The following is a 21320-nucleotide window of genomic DNA, read 5'->3' on the forward strand; positions in this document are numbered from 1 at the left end:
TGAAACGACATTTTGTGAGTAGACAGGACATTGCCTTCTAATTATCTCTCTCCTCAGACCCCCCCATTCATTCGCTAAATAGTATATACGGTACTCCCACTAATCAGTCTGTCTGTTTCTCATTCTCTCACACACATAGAACATAAGGCGAGTCCATCTGTAAGCAGTCAGTATTCTGCGTTCTCTTATTTATATGCTATCTGAGACCCAAGTTCTTCAAATGTCGGCGTTCCAATTCCCTCCACCTCCTCGCGGCCTCCTCCCTGTGGCATTTAGTTCCGTATTAAATGTGTGATTCTGTGATTTATGGGTTGTGATATGTGATCTCTAGTTCTGTAATGGGTGATTCGGTGATTATGTGTGATTTATGGGTTGTGATATGTGATATCTAGTTCTGTAATGGGTGATTCGGTGATTATGTGTGATTTATGGGTTGTGATATGTGATATCTAGTTCTGTAATGGGTGATTCGGTGATTATGTGTGATTTATGGGTTGTGATATGTGATATCTAGTTCTGTAATGGGTGATTCGGTGATTATGTGTGATTTATGGGTTGTGATATGTGATATCTAGTTCTGTAATGGGTGATTCGGTGATTATGTGTGATTTATGGGTTGTGATATGTGATAGCTAGTTCTGTAATGGGTGATTCGGTGATTATGTGTGATTTATGGGTTGTGATATGTGATAGCTAGTTCTGTAATGGGTGATTCTGTGATTATGTGTGATTTATGGGTTGTGATATGTGATAGCTAGTTCTGTAATGGGTGATTCGGTGATTATGTGACTTATGGGTTGTTCTGTATCATATGGATCTATGTGGTATATGGCATACATTGAAAGTTGTTATGTTGTTCATGTTATGTCTTATCTTATGCTCTGCTCTGGGGGGTTTGTGATCTCAGATCAGTTGTTATGTTGTTCATGTTATGTCTTATCTTATGCTCTGCTCTGGGGGGTTTGTGATCTCAGATCAGTTGTTATGTTGTTCATGTTATGTCTTATCTTATGCTCTGCTCTGGGGGGTTTGTGATCTCAGATCAGTTGTTATGTTGTTCATGTTATGTCTTATCTTATGCTCTGCTCTGGGGGGTTTGTGATCTCAGATCAGTTGTTATGTTGTTCATGTTATGTCTTATCTTATGCTCTGCTCTGGGGGGTTTGTGATCTCAGATCAGTTGTTATGTTGTTCATGTTATGTCTTATCTTATGCTCTGCTCTGGGGGGTTTGTGATCTCAGATCAGTTGTTATGTTGTTCATGTTATGTCTTATCTTATGCTCTGCTCTGGGGGGTTTGTGATCTCAGATCAGTTGTTATGTTGTTCATGTTATGTCTTATCTTATGCTCTGCTCTGGGGGGTTTATGATCTCAGATCAGTTGTTATGTTGTTCATGTTATGTCTTATCTTATGCTCTGCTCTGGGGGGTTTGTGATCTCAGATTGTGTATACGTTGCACAGGTAATCTGTAATATCACATGAGCAGAGCCACACCGCCAAAAATGCAATAGGTTTGGTCAATCCTGAGCTGAAGAATCTTAAATATGAACAGTAAAGGGAGAGATAAAAAAGATACAGAGAGCTCAACTGACTTGGGAATAGTTTAAACGTTTCTTAGCTGACGAAACGAAAAAAAAAGGAGAAACAAGGTTTTTGCCCGAAAGCAACAAAAATGGTGCACAATATGACAATGTGGTCTGAAAGAGGACCATGTGAGCAGGTGAGACAAAACAACAGCTGTCACGGTTCGTCGCCAGGTGGTTTTGGATCGACCTTGACTTATTTTCCCTACTGGGGTCCATCTCAGTGCAACCGGGATTCGATCCTGTTTGGAGCACATGACCAAAGATAGGATGGAGCCTTACAAAAACACTGTGAGCCTTCATTTGCCTTCTCCTTGCCTGGTAGTTACATCTTCAGCATCCTTCCCCCGGTGTAACCCTCATCCCTCCTCTGCACACATCCAAGCTGTCTCAACCTCGCCTCTCTTGTTTTATCCCCACACCTGGGATGTAGTCATTTCCGAATCGAATCATGTCCTTCCTTGTCACTATAGTTAATGAGAATAGTAGCATTCATATTTCTGCTACCTCCAGCTCAGCCTCCTGTCTTTTCATGAGTGCCTCCGTTTTTGAGCCGCACAGCATGGCTGGTCTCACTACCGCCGTATACATCTTCCCTCTCACTGTTACCTTTCTGTCACAAATCACTCCTGACACATTCCTCCATCCGTTCCACAATGCCTGCACTCCTCTTACACACTCCCCATTCATTTGGATAGTTGACTTCAGGTATTTAAATTCCTCCTTAGGTTAATTTTATCCTACTGATGATGTGATGTGCAACCATGAAGGGTTATGACTGAACGCTGAACACCTCAAAGTCAGAATCCTGATTCCTGCCTAGACGGAACAGGATCTGTGCGCCGATGACTCTCAGCATGGCCTCACGCACAGAGGGATGTTCGTGACTATCCCCCCGGACGTGCACTTCATGTTTGTGAATAACTTGGTACCAAATTACTCGTAAACAACCTGATTCTAGGCCAGGGTCTTGTAAGAGCGGCTGTATGAACGCACTCGATTGGGAGTCAACCCTCGATCCAACCAAATTGAACTTTAAACATTATCGATTATCAATTTTATAATACATTTTGGGTGGGGGTAATGAATGTTCCCTTTTTACCCAAACATTTAAATCTACAAGCTCACAACGCATCGCAATGTGACATGTTTTGAGCTTGTTGATCTACTATTTTAAAAACGAATCGATAGAAAATCACTAAGAAATGGATAGTTGCAGCCAGTATAGGCTATAGGCTAATAGGCCTATAGCCTAGGCATTAGTCCCCAAAGTTCTAGCTCCACTTTGCAAAATAATGTTTTGAGTTGTTTGCAGGTGTGGGCAGAGTGGGAGGGGCACCTTAATGGAGAGAGTTTATTCTGTTAGTATTTAAGAATCAATTTCACCAACCTTCATGCTCTTCAAGTTACAAAACCAGCCATGGGGAACAAATCTATTATTGGCTACAAATGCATTTTCTAGTGCAGACACGGCTAAATCTATAAGCCTCTAAAGGAGCAAAGCAACAGGAAGAAAGTGGCAGTGTTGTTCTTCCTTGCATAACGGTGTCAGGCAAATTGAACTAAGAGCTTAAATAATTGAAATGAGGAAGAACAAATCTAACATGTTGTTAACCACATTAACCCTGTGGTCCCTTTTGGTCACTTCCGTAGCACTGCACAAGACTGCTGCTCGCTTATGGATCCATCTCCAAGCGCGACGCAACCCATCACGCCTCTACGCACCGCACGCAATATTGCTCTGTCCTATGGCCTCAATGTACACTGCTTACAAGCACAAACTCCAATCTTAATTTACTTCATTTTTGCCAAAATCACCTTCTAGCATCACAACGCCATTTCCTTCCCCCGAAGGACATGTGACACGTGTGTGACGCAGTTGATGCATCTTGAGATACAGATGCATGACGGGAAGCAAGTAACTAATTTAATGGGTCACAGCTTTCTGTGCAACATCGCCATCAATCCCACAACTTCACACAGCTGCGTAACACGCAGAGCTGCGCCCCACAGCAGTATTAGTATCACAGCTGTGTAACACGCAGAGCTGCGCCCCACAGCAGTATTAGTAACACGCAGAGCTGCGCCCCACAGCAGTATTAGTAACACGCAGAGCTGCGCCCCACAGCAGTACTAGCAGCGACGGGTCGTGCAAACGTGCATGCGTGTCGCACCGACAGGAGACATGTTAGCTATTGATGCTTTTTGCGATTACTATGCATGATCTCTTGAGAACAAGGCAAGCAAGCTTGTAGATTGTCTAGTATTTCCACTATTGGTTCTATAAAGCCTATAGGTTAAATACAGTATTCTGAAAAACACAGGTTGTACTTCAGGAGAAGAGGGTGTGGAAAGAAAGAAAGAAAGAAAGTTACTATGTTTACCCAGGGTAACTGGATAAGCTCAATAACTTGTTTACAGCCAGGCCCTGGATGGATTGGCCACTGCACACTCCAGACAGCTTCTTTGATTGCCCACAAGGCCCACAAGGCCCACATGGAAGAGGGAAGAAGAAGAAGACCTTCATTGTGCATAGGGACCCTCAAGGGTGACATGAAGCAGTTTGGGCTGACATGGAAACAGCTGGAAAACACTGGACCCTGGTGTAGGGTAGTCAACGGCCTATGATCCATGAAAAGGTGCAATAACCGCAAGTAATTAAAGTGTTTATTTAATTCACACTGTTTACAAATGAAGCCAAATGGACCCACATTGTACTATGTACGAGCACACTGAATTGTGCCACTGTAATAACAACCTCTCCAATGTGGCACAGACCTGTTTCACTGTAATAACAACCTCTCCAATGTGGCACAGACCTGTTTCACTGTAATAACAACCTCTCCAATGTGGCACAGACCTGTTTCACTGTAATAACAACCTCTCCAATGTGGCACAGACCTGTTTCACTGTAATAACAACCTCTCCAATGTGGCACAGACCTGTGCCACTGTAATAACAACCTCTCCAATGTGGCACAGACCTGTTTCACTGTAATAACAACCTCTCCAATGTGGCACAGACCTGTTTCACTGTAATAACAACCTCTCCAATGTGGCACAGACCTGTTTCACTGTAATAACAACCTCTCCAATGTGGCACAGACCTGTTTCACTGTAATAACAACCTCTCCAATGTGGCACAGACCTGTTTCACTGTAATAACAACCTCTCCAATGTGGCACAGACCTGTTTCACTGTAATAACAACCTCTCCAATGTGGCACAGACCTGTTTCACTGTAATAACAACCTCTCCAATGTGGCACAGACCTGTTTCACTGTAATAACAACCTCTCCAATGTGGCACAGACCTGTTTCACTGTAATAACAACCTCTCCAATGTGGCACAGACCTGTTTCACTGTAATAACAACCTCTCCAATGTGGCACAGACCTGTTTCACTGTAATAACAACCTCTCCAATGTGGCACAGACCTGTTTCACTGTAATAACAACCTCTCCAATGTGGCACAGACCTGTTTCACTGTAATAACAACCTCTCCAATGTGGCACAGACCTGTTTCACTGTAATAACAACCTCTCCAATGTGGCACAGACCTGTTTCACTGTAATAACAACCTCTCCAATGTGGCACAGACCTGTTTCACTGTAATAACAACCTCTCCAATGTGGCACAGACCTGTTTCACTGTAATAACAACCTCTCCAATGTGGCACAGACCTGTTTCACTGTAATAACAACCTCTCCAATGTGGCACAGACCTGTTTCACTGTAATAACAACCTCTCCAATGTGGCACAGACCTGTTTCACTGTAATAACAACCTCTCCAATGTGGCACAGACCTGTTTCACTGTAATAACAACCTCTCCAATGTGGCACAGACCTGTTTCACTGTAATAACAACCTCTCCAATGTGGCACAGACCTGTTTCACTGTAATAACAACCTCTCCAATGTGGCACAGACCTGTTTCACTGTAATAACAACCTCTCCAATGTGGCACAGACCTGTTTCACTGTAATAACAACCTCTCCAATGTGGCACAGACCTGTTTCACTGTAATAACAACCTCTCCAATGTGGCACAGACCTGTTTCACTGTAATAACAACCTCTCCAATGTGGCACAGACCTGTTTCACTGTAATAACAACCTCTCCAATGTGGCACAGACCTGTTTCACTGTAATAACAACCTCTCCAATGTGGCACAGACCTGTTTCACTGTAATAACAACCTCTCCAATGTGGCACAGACCTGTTTCACTGTAATAACAACCTCTCCAATGTGGCACAGACCTGTTTCACTGTAATAACAACCTCTCCAATGTGGCACAGACCTGTTTCACTGTAATAACAACCTCTCCAATGTGGCACAGACCTGTTTCACTGTAATAACAACCTCTCCAATGTGGCACAGACCTGTTTCACTGTAATAACAACCTCTCCAATGTGGCACAGACCTGTTTCACTGTAATAACAACCTCTCCAATGTGGCACAGACCTGTTTCACTGTAATAACAACCTCTCCAATGTGGCACAGACCTGTTTCACTGTAATAACAACCTCTCCAATGTGGCACAGACCTGTTTCACTGTAATAACAACCTCTCCAATGTGGCACAGACCTGTTTCACTGTAATAACAACCTCTCCAATGTGGCACAGACCTGTTTCACTGTAATAACAACCTCTCCAATGTGGCACAGACCTGTTTCACTGTAATAACAACCTCTCCAATGTGGCACAGACCTGTTTCACTGTAATAACAACCTCTCCAATGTGGCACAGACCTGTTTCACTGTAATAACAACCTCTCCAATGTGGCACAGACCTGTTTCACTGTAATAACAACCTCTCCAATGTGGCACAGACCTGTTTCACTGTAATAACAACCTCTCCAATGTGGCACAGACCTGTTTCACTGTAATAACAACCTCTCCAATGTGGCACAGACCTGTTTCACTGTAATAACAACCTCTCCAATGTGGCACAGACCTGTTTCACTGTAATAACAACCTCTCCAATGTGGCACAGACCTGTTTCACTGTAATAACAACCTCTCCAATGTGGCACAGACCTGTTTCACTGTAATAACAACCTCTCCAATGTGGCAGAGACCTGTTTCACTGTAATAACAACCTCTCCAATGTGGCACAGACCTGTTTCAAAACATCTGCTTATCTTTGCCTATTCATTTGAAATAAAATATTCTCACTGAACTGCAGAGAGCAGAAGGCACACAAACACATGCACTTATAGTCAGGATGGGCGGTAATATTAATCAATTATGACATAACGTATTCACAGGGAAGCCATGCAGTTATTGGACCCTGTTTATGAATACATTCATGAATACTTTATGAAAACCTAAATTAAATGTATTACCATATAAACTTGAATTTCAAGTAGCCTTATATCTCATGGCATCAACTTTATTTTGGTTCAACACATTTTTTGAAAGGTTTACTTTTTAACACATTAAAACCTGGAAACCATCTGTGTACTGTGTCATATTAGAGTTTAACCACTTAAATCAATAATAAATAAGCAACATTAACAGCGGGGGTTTTGCTTTTGGTCTGGATGGATGAATTGCACAGGTTTCTTTTTGGACTGGAACGTACGACACGAGCAAAACTTTTGTGAAATGTAAATGGAAGGCTGTTACTCCACTTAAAACATCCTAACAAGGGGTCTGGGAAGGGAGTGCATTGCAGGAACCAATATTCCTCAACATCCCGCCTGCCAATCGTTGTGATTTTGTTTGTGTTTTGTTGTGTTAATGCGAAAAAAAAAAATTGTGCCGTTAATAACGTGTTGCGTTAACGCATTAATAACGCGTTAACTTTGACAGCATTAATATATATATATATATATATATATATATATATATATATATATATATATATATAAACACAAATCTTTGCTTTTGGGGTCCCTGGAACAAAATATTTTGAGGGCTAATTTATAGAAACATTTTTCTGAAAACTGATTTAGAAGCCATTTATAGAAAAGGGGCCTCGGGTCATTAATGGGTTAATTGTCATAAGGCAAGGTAACGTGTTTGTTTTTTGGCCATGCAGCTAAAGGGGATATGATTGGACCACATTGACTCACAGTGTAGCGTAAGTACTTTAAGTGCCTTGAATGAGGCATTCAAAGGGCCCTCAGAAATCTGCCAAGTCTATTTAGTGTGACATGTGGGCTCATTTCTACAGCTTGGACCTTTGGGCATGTGGTGGAAAAAGTATTCACATTTCAGGCTGAAGTGGTTAATGTATGTTTTGAGAAACTAATAATCAAAATCTACAAAGTAACTAGTAACTAAACAGAAGGGAGTTCCAACCACGCCTCTAGCCTATGGCAGGCCAGCAGTCTGGTGCATCTCAGAGGCAGACAGGTTACAGGAGGAAAGGAGGGACTGGAGCAACTCAGTTCCAGTGCCTCCTTTCCACATTGTAAACAATGTAGAAATGGACATTTGGAACTGAAGACTGAAGAGGGGGTGGAATTATACAAAGTAGGGTGATACTGATGACATCACTGACGCATATGACCAAATCAGTTGAGCTGTTCCTGAGAGCAATTTCCTATAAAAGCCCTATATGTTGAAAAAAAATTCGTATTTGTGGGGATAGAAAATACATAGGTGAGCAAAAAGTTGAATTTGATGTTATAGGTCATTTAAAACAAACAAACAAACAAATCTAAGAAATTCCATAAAATAAATAAATAATATTATTATTAAGAAGTAGTGAACATAGCTGATCTACAAGCTCACAACATGGCAACATTGTGCGATTGTAGATCTGCTATTTTCACTAGTTTGGGTATAAATCTCTCTTTTGGACACTAGAGTAACTTCAGCAGGTGATAACAGCCCCTTGTAATGGGATGATTTCTAGGTAGTTCTAGGTATCGGGTGCAGTCTGGGAATGTTCGGGGGAAGAGATTCTCATATTCCAGCTCTCTTCTTACTATAGCTCATGAGTATTACATAATCACATGATTGCAATTGTTTGAGGCTTGAGCTAATCTAATTTATTTCCATAATCATTAGAGTCATTTCCAGTCATCTGTTAAAAAAAAGAACTGCTGGATTAAATGAACAGAAATGTCATATTTACATTATTTCCACGTTGTTGTACATTTTTCATTCATTTTTATCCCACGATTTTTGTAACCCATTTTTCAACCAGTGCCAATTGGCCTAAACTGTAATCCTGGGCGCACCCGCTTTGAATGTTATCAGCCTATAATCAAGAATATGTCCGTGATCAGGACCTTGGAAAAGAGCCAAATGTGATAATCACACATACTGGGAAACACGGAAGTGAAACTACGGGAGCGGCCCGGAGCGCTTGCTTTTTGTGACCATGACCGAGGCGCGCCCTCTCTGGTAGCCTTGAGCCACGTGAGGGACCGCCGAGCGACTCAGCGCCGCTCGAGTTACCGATAGTAAATTAAATATTAGCCCCCCTACTTTCCATGCCACCCGACATGTCTGCACTAACCTGACTCCGCCAGATGGTGGCAGGCGGAGTCAGGTTATGTCTGCAACACCCGGAATAGGTGCAGTCCAAGTGAACACAGCCTGGCGTCATTGCTGAAAACAACGTCATATTCCAACGTCCTGATAATGATTGATAATGTGTATTTAATGCAGTGAAAACCTATGAATCTACTCTCTCTCTGCCAACCTGGGGAGAGCCCCGAACTGAGCTCATGCTTCCTTCAATGCATGAGGAGGGAGCAGGTCGCTTCTTATCACCTGACAGGGGGGAGTTTCCCCAGTAGGACGTAGCGTGTGTATACTGTGTAAGGAACACGTTATTCCAACCAGTTCCTTTCCCCTCCATCAGGCGCCCCGGCTGACCAGGGGGAGGCAGTTTAGAGACCAGGATTACTGCATGTTCTTTTGTGAGGATATTACCCTGGCGAACATGCAAACTCCACATAGAAAGGCCCTGGGCACAGGTTTCTGCCCGACAGCCACGATATATATTCTTTAATGTTGAAAAATGGTCATACTGTATTTCAAAAATGAGCTTGTAGATTGGCTATTATTGCTATATAAGACTATATGAACGTGATGCCCTACTGTGGTGAATTAATAATATCCTCACAAGATGGCATTCCGTCCATTGAGCTGCAATGCATTATTTAATTAGTATTATTATTATATATTGTTATTGTTTTTAAGTATAACATCATTAAGGATGTTGCCTATTTTGGCCGTAGTGCGTTATTAATTTTGGTTATTGGTACCAGACATCTTTGTTCTTTCAGTACCAATGTTTGTATAGGCTATTTAAAGGTCAACTACTGTACGTATGTAACTTTTAGCCTATTTTTAACACCACCCCCGTTTGTACACACAGTCAGTAGCATAGTCAACGTTATTCAAAGTTATTTGTCATGCCGTGTGCAGATTTCTTTTACGAAGTCTAAAAGGAAAACATGTGATGTGCAGTGGTGTAAAAAGTACTCTTTACTACAACAATGTATATACTCCATTACAAGTAAAAGTCCGGAATTCAAGATAACAAAAGTATTGGCATCAAGATGTACTTAAAGTACCAAAAGTACATCATATCACAATAACACCTCATCTAACATAAAAGAGTGTGCTTATCTCTTCTCCCCTTTTGCTTGATTCCATGTCCATCCCTTATCTCCAACTTTAAGTCCTAAAATAATCATTCATCTCCTTTCTAAAACCCAGCTCAGTCCAGCAGAGGTGCTTCAGACACTGCCAAAGACAGTTTCACGATGTTTTCGCTTCGGCTGCAGTAATGTCACTTCCGCATGTCCTAGTCGCTTACTCGCGGTGGTAGTGGCAGTATGTGGAAATGTCCATATTGCCTCCATTAAGAACATCGTTTATCGGTTGATAACATTCTAAGCTACTATCCACTTTTCCATTTCTATTCTTGTTTATTCTCATTATAAATAATGAAGCTTGAAGTAGTCAACGAGTAGTTAATTTGCACAGCCAACCATAGGACAGCAGGGGTAGCAGTCCTCAAATTATTTAGTCTTTCAGACAAAGTAAGGCTTTTCAGCCTTTCCTTATTATGTTTGCCAGTACAATATTTGGAGTGTGTATTATGTTTGTCAGACGCTTTTGTTGTACAGTATGTATGTAACCCTTGTGAAAATTGAAAACGACATCGCAATTAGCCTGTTATCACACACTCCTCAGTCTATTCAAGGAGGTTAAATTACATGTGCAATTTAGTGAATCATTTTCTCCCTATAAAAATGGCCCCTATAAACGTAATAGTCCTATAAGTCACTGAAATGATTCGTCTCAGTGATAATGCTGGTGCATTGAACAGATATTTTCCAATGTTCCCGGTTTGCCTGATCTGGAGACCTGTGTTGTGTGTCACTCCCCCTAAACTCAGATTCCTGTCTCCGAACTAAATAAAGAACAACAGGGAGCAAAAGGAATATTTAAAATAAAATAAAAATCACACCCGTGTGAACTGAGTGGTGCAACTCCCCCCCACCCACGGATCCGTACCATATCAGACCTGTTTTTTTCAGATTCTTTTTTATCATTTATTTATTTCCTCCAATTATATTGACCCTATTGTCATCAGCTCATCTCATCATCCAATTAAATCATAGTTTAACAGCAGAAACAATTAGTTTGATAGATCATTTAGCATGAATAATTTGCCAATATACTGTATGTAGGCTATTGATTTCCTCCAGCTAAGCACCCTGGCATTGAAACTGTCCTTTATTGACACAAAACACTTGCAGCTCTGCCCTAGGCACATGATGCTCTGGACAGAAGACTCTCCACTCTTCTATTGCTCTGATCAAACTCAATTTACAACATGAATATGCTGTTCCTTCTGACTGCATTGAGTTTCAACTAGTCACGTTGCCAGATTTAAAGAAACAAGCGGCCAGGTCCACGAAAACAAGTCACAGAAATTGCCTTGAATATTTATGAAAACGTTTCAACAACACCAATCCTTTTAATATGAGGGTCCTTCACATGAACCATTGGTCAAGTCAACCAATTCTTGACTTTACAGCCTTGTATAAGTATTAGGACCTACATATAACAGCCAACACACTGTGCCACATACACTGTATCAAAGCCCGACCACTGTGATTATAAAAGAAACAACCTGAACTCCTTGAGAACAGCAAGAGCAACTAGACAGCAGAGCAGGTATAAGGCAGGTTTGTGGTTTCCTCGATTAATCCTGAGGACCCGACATCTACTTGCTTCCAATCTAACGAAAAACAATCTAATGGACGTCTGCTCTGCTGTGATCTGGTAATGTGTTGTGTGGTAATGTGTGAAATGACTGTTTGAAAATCTGTCACACAAGCACAGAGCAGCAAACTGCGCAGTTCAGCTCACACGTGTGTATGTGGCAGGCTGCAATAGTAATACGTCACACTATCAGTGTTTATATCATTGGCCCGTTTGACTGTCAAGGGTTCAGCCTCCAGGAAGAAACCCTAAATACAAAGTTAATACACCATTGCACATAAAAACGACTCCAGGGTGTCTAATGAAGTACTGTCACCTCATAAACACGTGAAAAACTGGAAATTGTGGGACTCCATCTTTAAAACGTTGAAAATAACTTTTATTTTACTCTCATAATCTCTCCTCGTGTCTCACGACTCTGTGGTTAAAACACACTGCCTGAAAATCCGTGTACACCACCTACAGAGTATGTGCCTGTGGAAATACATGCACCTTCTCACATTTCCTTTTCATAATATCGATCGCTGCATAGATTTTTACTCAGCATCATTTTCATGTGCACACACACCCGTTGATACATATGGCCCTCGAGGTGTTGGCCACTACGACTGTCAGAGTCTTGTTCTGACAACAATGCTCAGTGGGTTGGCACCAATTGCTCAGGGGAATTTAATGGTTATCTTTGCACACCGGCGCCTCAGTTTACTGTGGACTTGCTGCAGTGCTTAATTTAAATCAAATGGTTGGAGGCTTAGAAAGGGCCACTTTGAATACCCCAGAGTGCCACACTGCTTTGCCATCCTTCATTGAGCATAATTCACAAATTATCTGTCAGTGTCAGCACGCGCACATGCAGTCGCGCACGCACGCATGCCCTTAAGGATAAGACTTAAAAAGACTTAATCATTGTCTCACGTAATGAAACTGGAGGTTGGTGGGCGGGGGGAGGGGGGTATTGATCTATCTTCTGGTAGAGTATGTCTGTGCACAGTGCGCACGTGTGTGTGTGTGTGTGTGTGTGTGTGTGTGTGTGTGTGTGTGTGTGTGTGTGCTGCCGCTGAGCTTCCCTCCCACTGACAGATGGATGGGTTAATATCACAATTAAGCACCTCGGTCGACGGTTCCTGTTTACCGCTTGGTTGCTAAGCAGTGACATCATCTGATCCCTCCTTCCTCTCTCCTTAATCCCTTCCCTCTCCCTCTCACACCACTCTCTCTCATACGCGCAGAGATGTGGGCAGGGTGTGGGGTGGAGGGAGAGAGAGAGACAGAGCGAGAGACAGAGCGAGAGAGAGGGGTGGAGCAGAGCAGAGGGAGCGGGTAGATAGTGGGCAGTGAGTGACTCTGTTATAGACAGCATGGTATGAAGCAGCAGGTCGCAGGCAGGCACAACTCTCCTCACAGCCCACCAGAGCACCTGGACCGCTTCCCACTCCCCCAGCGCCCATCAGGACACAGAACAACGGGGAGGGGGGGGTGGGTCCTGTTTTGTTTTTTAGTTTTAGTTTTTTTGTGAGGGTTGTTTTTGTTCGGGGGGGGTGGGTCAGGTCGGCTCTGCGGCCGGGCAGGGACTACTGCTCCCGGGGGGGATCGCATGCATGACACAACGCAAAGGCGAGAAGCCCACCATCAGCATCCAGGAGCACATGGCCATTGATGTGTGCCCTGGCCCAATCCAGCCCATCAAGCAGATCTCAGATTACTTCCCCCGCTACCCGCGGGGTCTGCCGCCCTCGGTGCTGCCCACCTCCAGCCCGCAGCGCGCTGCCGCCGCGTCCGCAGGGGGCTCGTCCGACAGTGACCCGGTCCGCTGTGGCGAGGATAGCCCGGACCGGGCTTTGGCGGGCGGCGCCACAGCCGCCACCTCCTCGCAGGCCACCAAGAGGGAAGAGGAGCCAGATGTGGAGGGCTATGACTCAGATGACTCCAGTGAGTGACCATCCCTCTCTTCCTCTCCTTTTTACACTCTTGTGCTTGTTCCCCGTCACCCCCCCCCCCCCTCCTCCCTTGATGTTGCCCTCTGATTTACACTCAGTTGTGTGCGTCTTGCACCGAAAACAGCAGATCTACAAGCTGTGAGCTTGTACTTTCAGGAGCGAGACACAAAGTATAAATCAGGCTTCAGATGTCTGTCCACCGTGCCTAGTGCTTTTAGCCCCCCCCCCCCCCCCGCCCTCCTCCCTTTCTCAGATTACTCTCCATTTTTACCACCGGGCGGTTGCCAGGCATTTCTGCGGTGGTTTGGCTTTGTGCCGTTATCTTTCACCTTTCCCTTTCCTTTGACTACTCCCCCCATCTTTTTCTTCTCCTCTCTCAAGTCTCCCATTGCGGGTCCATATGTGTGTTTTGTGTGTGTGTACTGTGTATGTGTGTGTACTGTGTATGTGTGTATGTGTTTATGTGAGTGTGTGTATGTGAGTGTGTGTGTGTACTGTGTATGTGTGTGTGTGTGTGTGTGTGATTGTTTGTGCGCACATCTTGCCGTGGCGCTTCTACTTCCTAACTCTTAGGCTGTCGACGGCCAACTGTTGCTGCTGCCTTGACTGACTCCAGCGGTTCCGCTCGGCTCGTCTAATCTATGCCTAATGAGGACGAAAGACGCATGATGAGGCTTGATGATGATGATTTAACGTCCCTGGTGTAAATGTGTGCTGTGTGATTGTGTTGCCGATTCCGTGTGTGCGTGTGCGAGCGTATGTGTCCCTTTTTATTTCCATCTATTTATTTATCCAGAGGTTTCTTGGTTCACGTGTCTCCGCTGTCGATCACCAGTTCGTATGATTCATTGCTTTTCTCTCTCTCTCTCTCTCTCTCTCTGTCAGAATGAACCGGCAGCCGGATCCTCCGACTATACACAGCAAAGCCCCTCTGTGTTTATTTAACTGTGAGAGTGTAAAAGACGAGTCCATTTTCACACCTTCAGAGTTAAATTAACACTGGGGGTTTTACTTTTCTTTTTTTTCCTGTGTACATCTATAGCCGGCATATTGTTGAGCCTCTGGGAGTAGAGCTTGTTTACATTCATACACAGGCTTTTAGTATACGTAGGCATTATAGGGGTTAACCTCAAACAAATTGCAACAGAAACTCTTTCAATGTTTTTTGTTTCATAAATATGTTATCAAAAGTCCTAAGAAATCCCAGGGGAAAATGCTAAAATAGGTGATGATATCATTAACATATTAACATATACCTAAGGCAAAATTCTCAAAATGTTATTAGGCTATTAGTAGCCTGTGAAGTTAATGATTCTGAATCCATTGCAAACATTAGTTTTGCACGAAAAACACTCCTTGGGCTAAAATGGCCATAGCCGTCATCACAAAATGTGATGGTTATTACAAATGGGCAAGTGGCTATGGCCGTTTTGAGCCCAAGGAGTGTTTTTCATGCAAAACTAATGCTTGGAATGGATTCAGAATCATGAAAACCCCCTAGTTTGACACTTCACATACTACTTAATTCAGAGAATTTGAGAATTTTGCCTTAAATAGCAACCCAAACGTGCGTGTGTGTGCATCAGGTGTGCGTCCGTGTGTGTGTTGAGGTGCCTATGCTCGTGTCAATGCAACAATAGTGACTTGTTGATCATAGAAGGGAACACTCCTTTAATCTGACTAGGTTGTCATGAGCGATGGGATCACAGGATCATCCACACAAAGTCACAGATGTAGAGAGATTTATTTCCCTGTTAAGAGACTCAACCTTCTAATAACCCCATCAATACCAAACCACACCTGTGCCCAACAATAAGGGTGCAACAATTAATCAAACTAATTGATTACATCAATTATAAGAAATAATCTGTGATATATTTCTAGTAAAATCATCGATTTTGGGTGGGAATTTCCATATTTCTGAAGCCTGATTTATACTGTGTGTCTCGCTCCTGAAAGTAGTTAACAGAAGTTGTAGCCCTACTACTTCTCACGAGGGTCAGTGAATGGAATGGCTTCTGGCGCTCTACTGTCAGGGTTGTCTCGTGATCGCAGGTTAACGCGTGGCGGCAGTGAGGCTTCTCCAAAGAGTTAATCCATGTACTGTCACATGCACGAGGGCTTAGGCCATCTCTAATCCAGAACTGGACAGGGGGGATGGTAGAGAGCACAACAAACAGGTCTGGTCTGGCAGATGTTCATCTATGCCTTCGTGAGAGGATACTATCCAATGTACAAGCTCGTGTTGCATAATTCCAAAATAGAGACGTCAAGTCGGAAGTGGTTGAGGCCGTCTGTGGGTTTTATAAATATTTAAAAGTTGTAACAAAAAGCTTGTGGCTAAATAATAATTACGTTGAATCCATTGGAACACTTATTTCCCGCATTCCCTGAAAAGCAGTTTTGGACATAAAAGGTTTATGCCTAACAGCGGAGATAAGCTCTTATCAATAGAGGAAACAGAAAGAACGGCATGAGAGAGTAATTCCCACTCCTCGTCATATACTGCTGTGTGCAAATGATTTCGCTCCGGCAGTGGTGTTTCTGTTTGTTTTTCTGTCTGCACAAGAACGCTCGCTTTGATGTGCAGTAAGTCATCATTAATATAATCAATTTATAGGAAGCTAAATAACACGTAAAATAAGTCATTGGCGCGCCGGAAGTTAATGAAAAACACGACAATTAAGAAATTGGCCATGTATGAGTTGTGATTCATTACAGAAATACTTTAGTATACCACTACGTTACATGCTTTTTAGTCTGAGAGAATTCTGAATGTATAATATATACAAGAGCTAAATCTGGTGGTTTTGACATCATCCACCACTTCTGTGGCTTCTCTGCAATTTTTCACGTACTTAAGCCATACTTATCTGAGTAAATCGGCGGTTGAGTTGTTCTATGTGCCAGCTTATGAATAGGCATGGCAAATTACAATTCATGCTCTTGAGAGGGAGCTATTATACATCACATTAGAACTTGCGTCCAATACGGTGTCAGTTCAGCATGAGTTGCACTGCAACTCTTCGTGCTCCCTGCAGACAAACACCGCCAGACGACACCTTCACAGTGGCACCAAATTAACGACATGATGAACACATGAGGAGACAGACATCTGCAACACACCGCCATTAATCTACCGTGTCGGACTGAGACTGCACAGTGCAAATGCTGTGACGATGAATGAATAATAGTAAATAAAAGTCTTGAGAAGGACTGCCATGACGAAAACCCTCACCTGCAGTGCTAAATGCGTCTAATGAGGGGAGACGCGGTAAACAACTACTTGGCTCTGATGATGTAACACCCCAAATGATCCCAAGGCACAGTTTACACCAAGGGAATATATGTGAGCTGAGACAGTGTTCCTCACTGGAGGCTCTCTCACTGGAGCAACTAACACACTTTCGCTACAGATTGAGACCAGACCAGATTTGACCACATGAACCCGAGAGTAGGGGTCCCCAAACCAGGGGTCCCCAAATCGTTTTTTCGGGGGGGGGGGGGGGGGGGGGGGTATCTGCACATTTCTGAAGTTACAATTTAATAACGTTAAAGACCTTTTTAATGCCAAATTGGCCAATCTGTCAAATAATACGTAAGAAAGATGCAAACATTGTGAAAATAGCCGATCAACAATCACACTCTGAGCTTTTCAGCTATTTTATTTTCATTTCTTTCCACAATTTATCTGTGGAACAGATTCAATTGCTTGTCAGCGTGGGGGGTCCGCTAGACTCCCCACTCCCCACATCAGGCCCATCGTGGCCTGATGAAAAAAATAAAGGGAAGCTCCGCACACTCAGATCTGTGCACAATCAATGTACTTATTTTTCAAGCTATCGGTCTACTGACCTTCTTCAGGCAACAGGGTCGTGGCCTGAAAGGTTTGGGAACCCTTCCCTACTCTGGGGGCAAACATTTAGCCAAAATAGCAGACCTATGGCTTACAACGTGTAGCAACGAGACGGACTGTGAGTCTGCAGATCAGCATTGGAATGAAAAGGCACAACCGGTACCGCGTGAAATAGTCGCTCTGCCCTGCGTGACAGGGCCGGGGCTCTTGTGTTTCCCAGAGATAAGCAACCGAGCCACATACAGTATAATGTTGACAGGAGCACTGCAGGTTGGGGTGCGTAACCGCTCTACCCCTGAGACGTCTCGCTTTGCTAGTTCTGCATGGCCTCTCATCCAGATGAAGGCGCCCGCGGTTTTAGAACTGCTTCATGGCGAGGGGGGGGGGGGGGGGCAGTTAATTCAGTCTATTGTGGAGGATAGTTGACATTTTGATAAGGAGGTTGGATTAATATTTTCCAAAGAAAGGGAAGGGAGATATGGCGGTGATGAATGAAGAGGATGGAGAGAGGAGCAGGAAAAAAAGGCATGCTGCATTCATTATTTGAGGCTTTTTGTTCAAAACTGGCCAATCCTGCAAACTTTGAAAGCCAATGTTAGCCAATTAGGATGGGATCTGAAATATCTGACAGATCTGTCTTGAACACATGACTATAGAGATACTGTGTAACGATTTGCGGGATGTTTGGACAGAATCTGGAGGAGTAATATTTAAAAAAATGTTTTACAAAAGTCGGCCTCCTGGTGGCGCTATAACAGGCTGTTCTGGAAAATGTGGGGGAGAGTGCGTGTGCAAAATTTGGCATCGACCAAGTTAACTGTGCCGGAGATTAGCTGGTAACAGACATGCACAGAGTGCAAAACATACTCTCTCCCCATGCCTTCGGCCTGGTGCAGACAATAAAAGAAAAATCTAAGAAATTCCACAAATTAGAACAAATATTTAAGAAGTAGTGAAAAAGCCGATCTACAAGCTATTTTCACTAGTTTCGGTCCTGTGAAGACATAAACGACCTGTTTATAGGTTTTCATACAATGGTGTTGCCAATTGCCAGTCTACACTACGGTACAAGGCCACAAAAACTGAAAAAAAACTTCACAGATCCAGTGGAAATCTCACACTGGTCTCATAACACACTCTTTAATGTAATGAGGGAAACATTTGCTGCCCAGCCCAGTGCCCTAGAATCCTATTAAGGGTATCTGTAAACTGTCATCTGATAATAACCTGGTGTAACACACCGCAGTGCATGGCTTGATGTTTCCTGACTATAGCCAAGGGCTAATAAAGCTGGGCAGAGTTTTGTACCGTTCACAGCATACGTTGTTTTATTGGTACTATTGACGTTGCAAAAATTATTTGCTAATATTGGGACTTTCCTTCCGCACTGAACATTTGCCCGCAGTTCTGCCTAATCACACAGAAAGTCTGCCTTTGCTCTCCTTTTATCCCACTAAGCCCATTATGTCATCATAATGCCAGCTATTTCAGTGCAGAGAACCAATTTGACATTTGGGGTTGAAAAGCTTGTTTTTTTTTGTCACACCTTGTACACTTAGAGTATATATGAATAGAGACGGCACCCGGAGGAAACCCTGAGGCGAAATGGACATAGTGGCCGAATTTGTCATTGCAGCTCGAGCCCGTTGACTATCATTGCGCACGTTCATGTTATTGGGCCCATGACACGTGAACGAATGTTTCATACGTGAACGCTCGCAAACGGCGCAATGATAGTCAACGACCAGCGCGTTCATGTTATTGGGGCGATCCATCCCAGAATGCACTCTGTTCCTACACGGAAGGAGGAGTGGAATCATGCACTTTTGAGCAACTTAATGCAAGTGGATGGGAGGAGGAATCCGGTGCCGTCTCTATTAATATATACTCTAAGCTTGTACACAGTAAAAACCTCAGTGTTCATTCCATGTGTAACTGACTCAACTGAGAGTGGAAGAATGGAACCAAATGGAACCGTAAGGGTCCATTTGGATCCTTACGGTCCATTTGTTTCATTTGTCCATTCTCAGAGTTAAAGGGGAACATTGTTTTCTTTAAACCTGGGCCCTATTTTTAGATCATTTTAGATCGTTTGGATCACAAACGAAGGGAGGGTGTGTTCCAAATTGGGTTCCAAACTATTGGAATTAGTGATAGTCCATTCGATTGCCACTGGACAAGCCAGAACTATGCGTTGTTGTTCTTCTTCTTGTTCTTCTTCTTCAGTTTTATTCAATTTAATTTTACCCCTGGGGACCACTGGAATAATGTTTTCTTAGACAGATTTATGAATATAAAATAGGCATAATTTCAATTAGTGACGGACGTGAAACGTCTGGAGGTGAACCAATGGACCGATTCCAATACCCTTGATTTGTCTTCCAAATCACCTAAAGAAACATAATAGAGCCCAGGTAAAAAACAGATCGCCCTTTGAATGAACACTGAGGACTTGTATACAGTGTACGTACTGTATGTACATGTTGATGTGCACAGAGAGGGTATCTGTATGGACTATAGGGATGCGCCGACATATCAGCCGCACATCCGTATCGGCTGATATTTGCTACTATCGCTCAACACAGATTTCAGTTACTCGATGGCGTTTGTGAAATGAAATGTAAGCTTACCATAATCACAGTAAACATTATCATGTCATATTCAAGGGCTTGTTTTTAACTAACACCAGTCACTTTCAGTTCAGCACAGATGAGGTGTGTGTGTGTGTGTGTGTGTGTGTGTGTGTGTGTGTGTGTGTGTGTGTGTGTGTGTGTGTGTTAATTATGTTGTGACATTTCTGCAGATTCTGAACAGTTATTTATTATATCGAAGATTTATTTTTACCCATGGCACAAACGGGGCAAATAATAAGACCAAATACTAAATAAAAATCAGTATCAGTCAGCTAAATCGGTATCTGCCAAGAATGTTCATATTGGTGCATCACTAGTATGGACCTGATCATGGAGTTGCACTGGTGCCTCCGGTATCTACTACATGTCAGACCAGATGACAACTCCGTCAAGGTTTCCCACATTGCAGCATTTCCTTGTTCTGCGTTGCAGCCTTGACCCTGTAGAGGTGGTCAATTATCGACGTGGGTTTTTGCCGGTGTGTGAGTAGTAAGCACACACTGTAAAATCCAGAGTGTTCATTTAACTCTGACAGTCTACAAATGTTGCCAAACGGACCAGTAACATGGATAAATTAACACAGAGGACAATACTTTGTAGTTTGTGCCGTGGCGTGACTCATCTTTTTTGTTGTTATAGAGCCACTTTACATTTTCAAAAAACAAGTTATGGACTTTGTAATTGCTTTCCAAAAGTGCCCAATTGACAAACAAAATGGCAGAAATAATAATAATCTACCCCAAATATGGGTCCCACATTGAGGGGTCCCATAAACAAAACAGAGCCAAAAGCAATTTCACTTCCATCATAGGGAACGGGGGTTCCCAGAATGTACTAATGTTACTGCAGAAACATGACATTTTCCACCATATTAGTACAAATGATCTAGTGAGTCATGTGACAATGACCGTCAAACAGGGATTTGATGCTGTAGAGAGCGCACCATCAGAAGCGCTTTCACTTCTGCCCCTATATGTGCCACAAATCAGTATTCCGCATCGCAATGTGATTCTACTGGTGTATCAAAATATCCACATATGACCTAAAAAAGAACACCAAGTGACTTGACCACTATTGCCATCCTCACAAATAATAAAGCTTCAATCATCC

General features: G+C 43.1%; 1 protein-coding gene across 1 annotated transcript in view; it reads left to right on the forward strand.

The window, feature by feature from the left end:
- Nucleotides 1–13343: 13343 nt before the first annotated feature.
- The window catches only part of doc2b (double C2-like domains, beta), a 105427-nt gene continuing 97450 nt past the window's right edge, over nucleotides 13344–21320 (forward strand). Inside the window, exon 1 of the mRNA XM_080780049.1 lies at nucleotides 13344–13713. Within this exon, the coding sequence (XP_080636175.1) occupies nucleotides 13383–13713 (331 nt within the window). The 5' untranslated portion in view covers nucleotides 13344–13382. The remainder of the gene's footprint in view (nucleotides 13714–21320) is intronic.

The sequence above is a fragment of the Protomyctophum bolini genome, assembly GCF_963924005.1.
Source record: "Protomyctophum bolini genome assembly, chromosome: 13".
NCBI lineage: Eukaryota > Metazoa > Chordata > Actinopteri > Myctophiformes > Myctophidae > Protomyctophum > Protomyctophum bolini.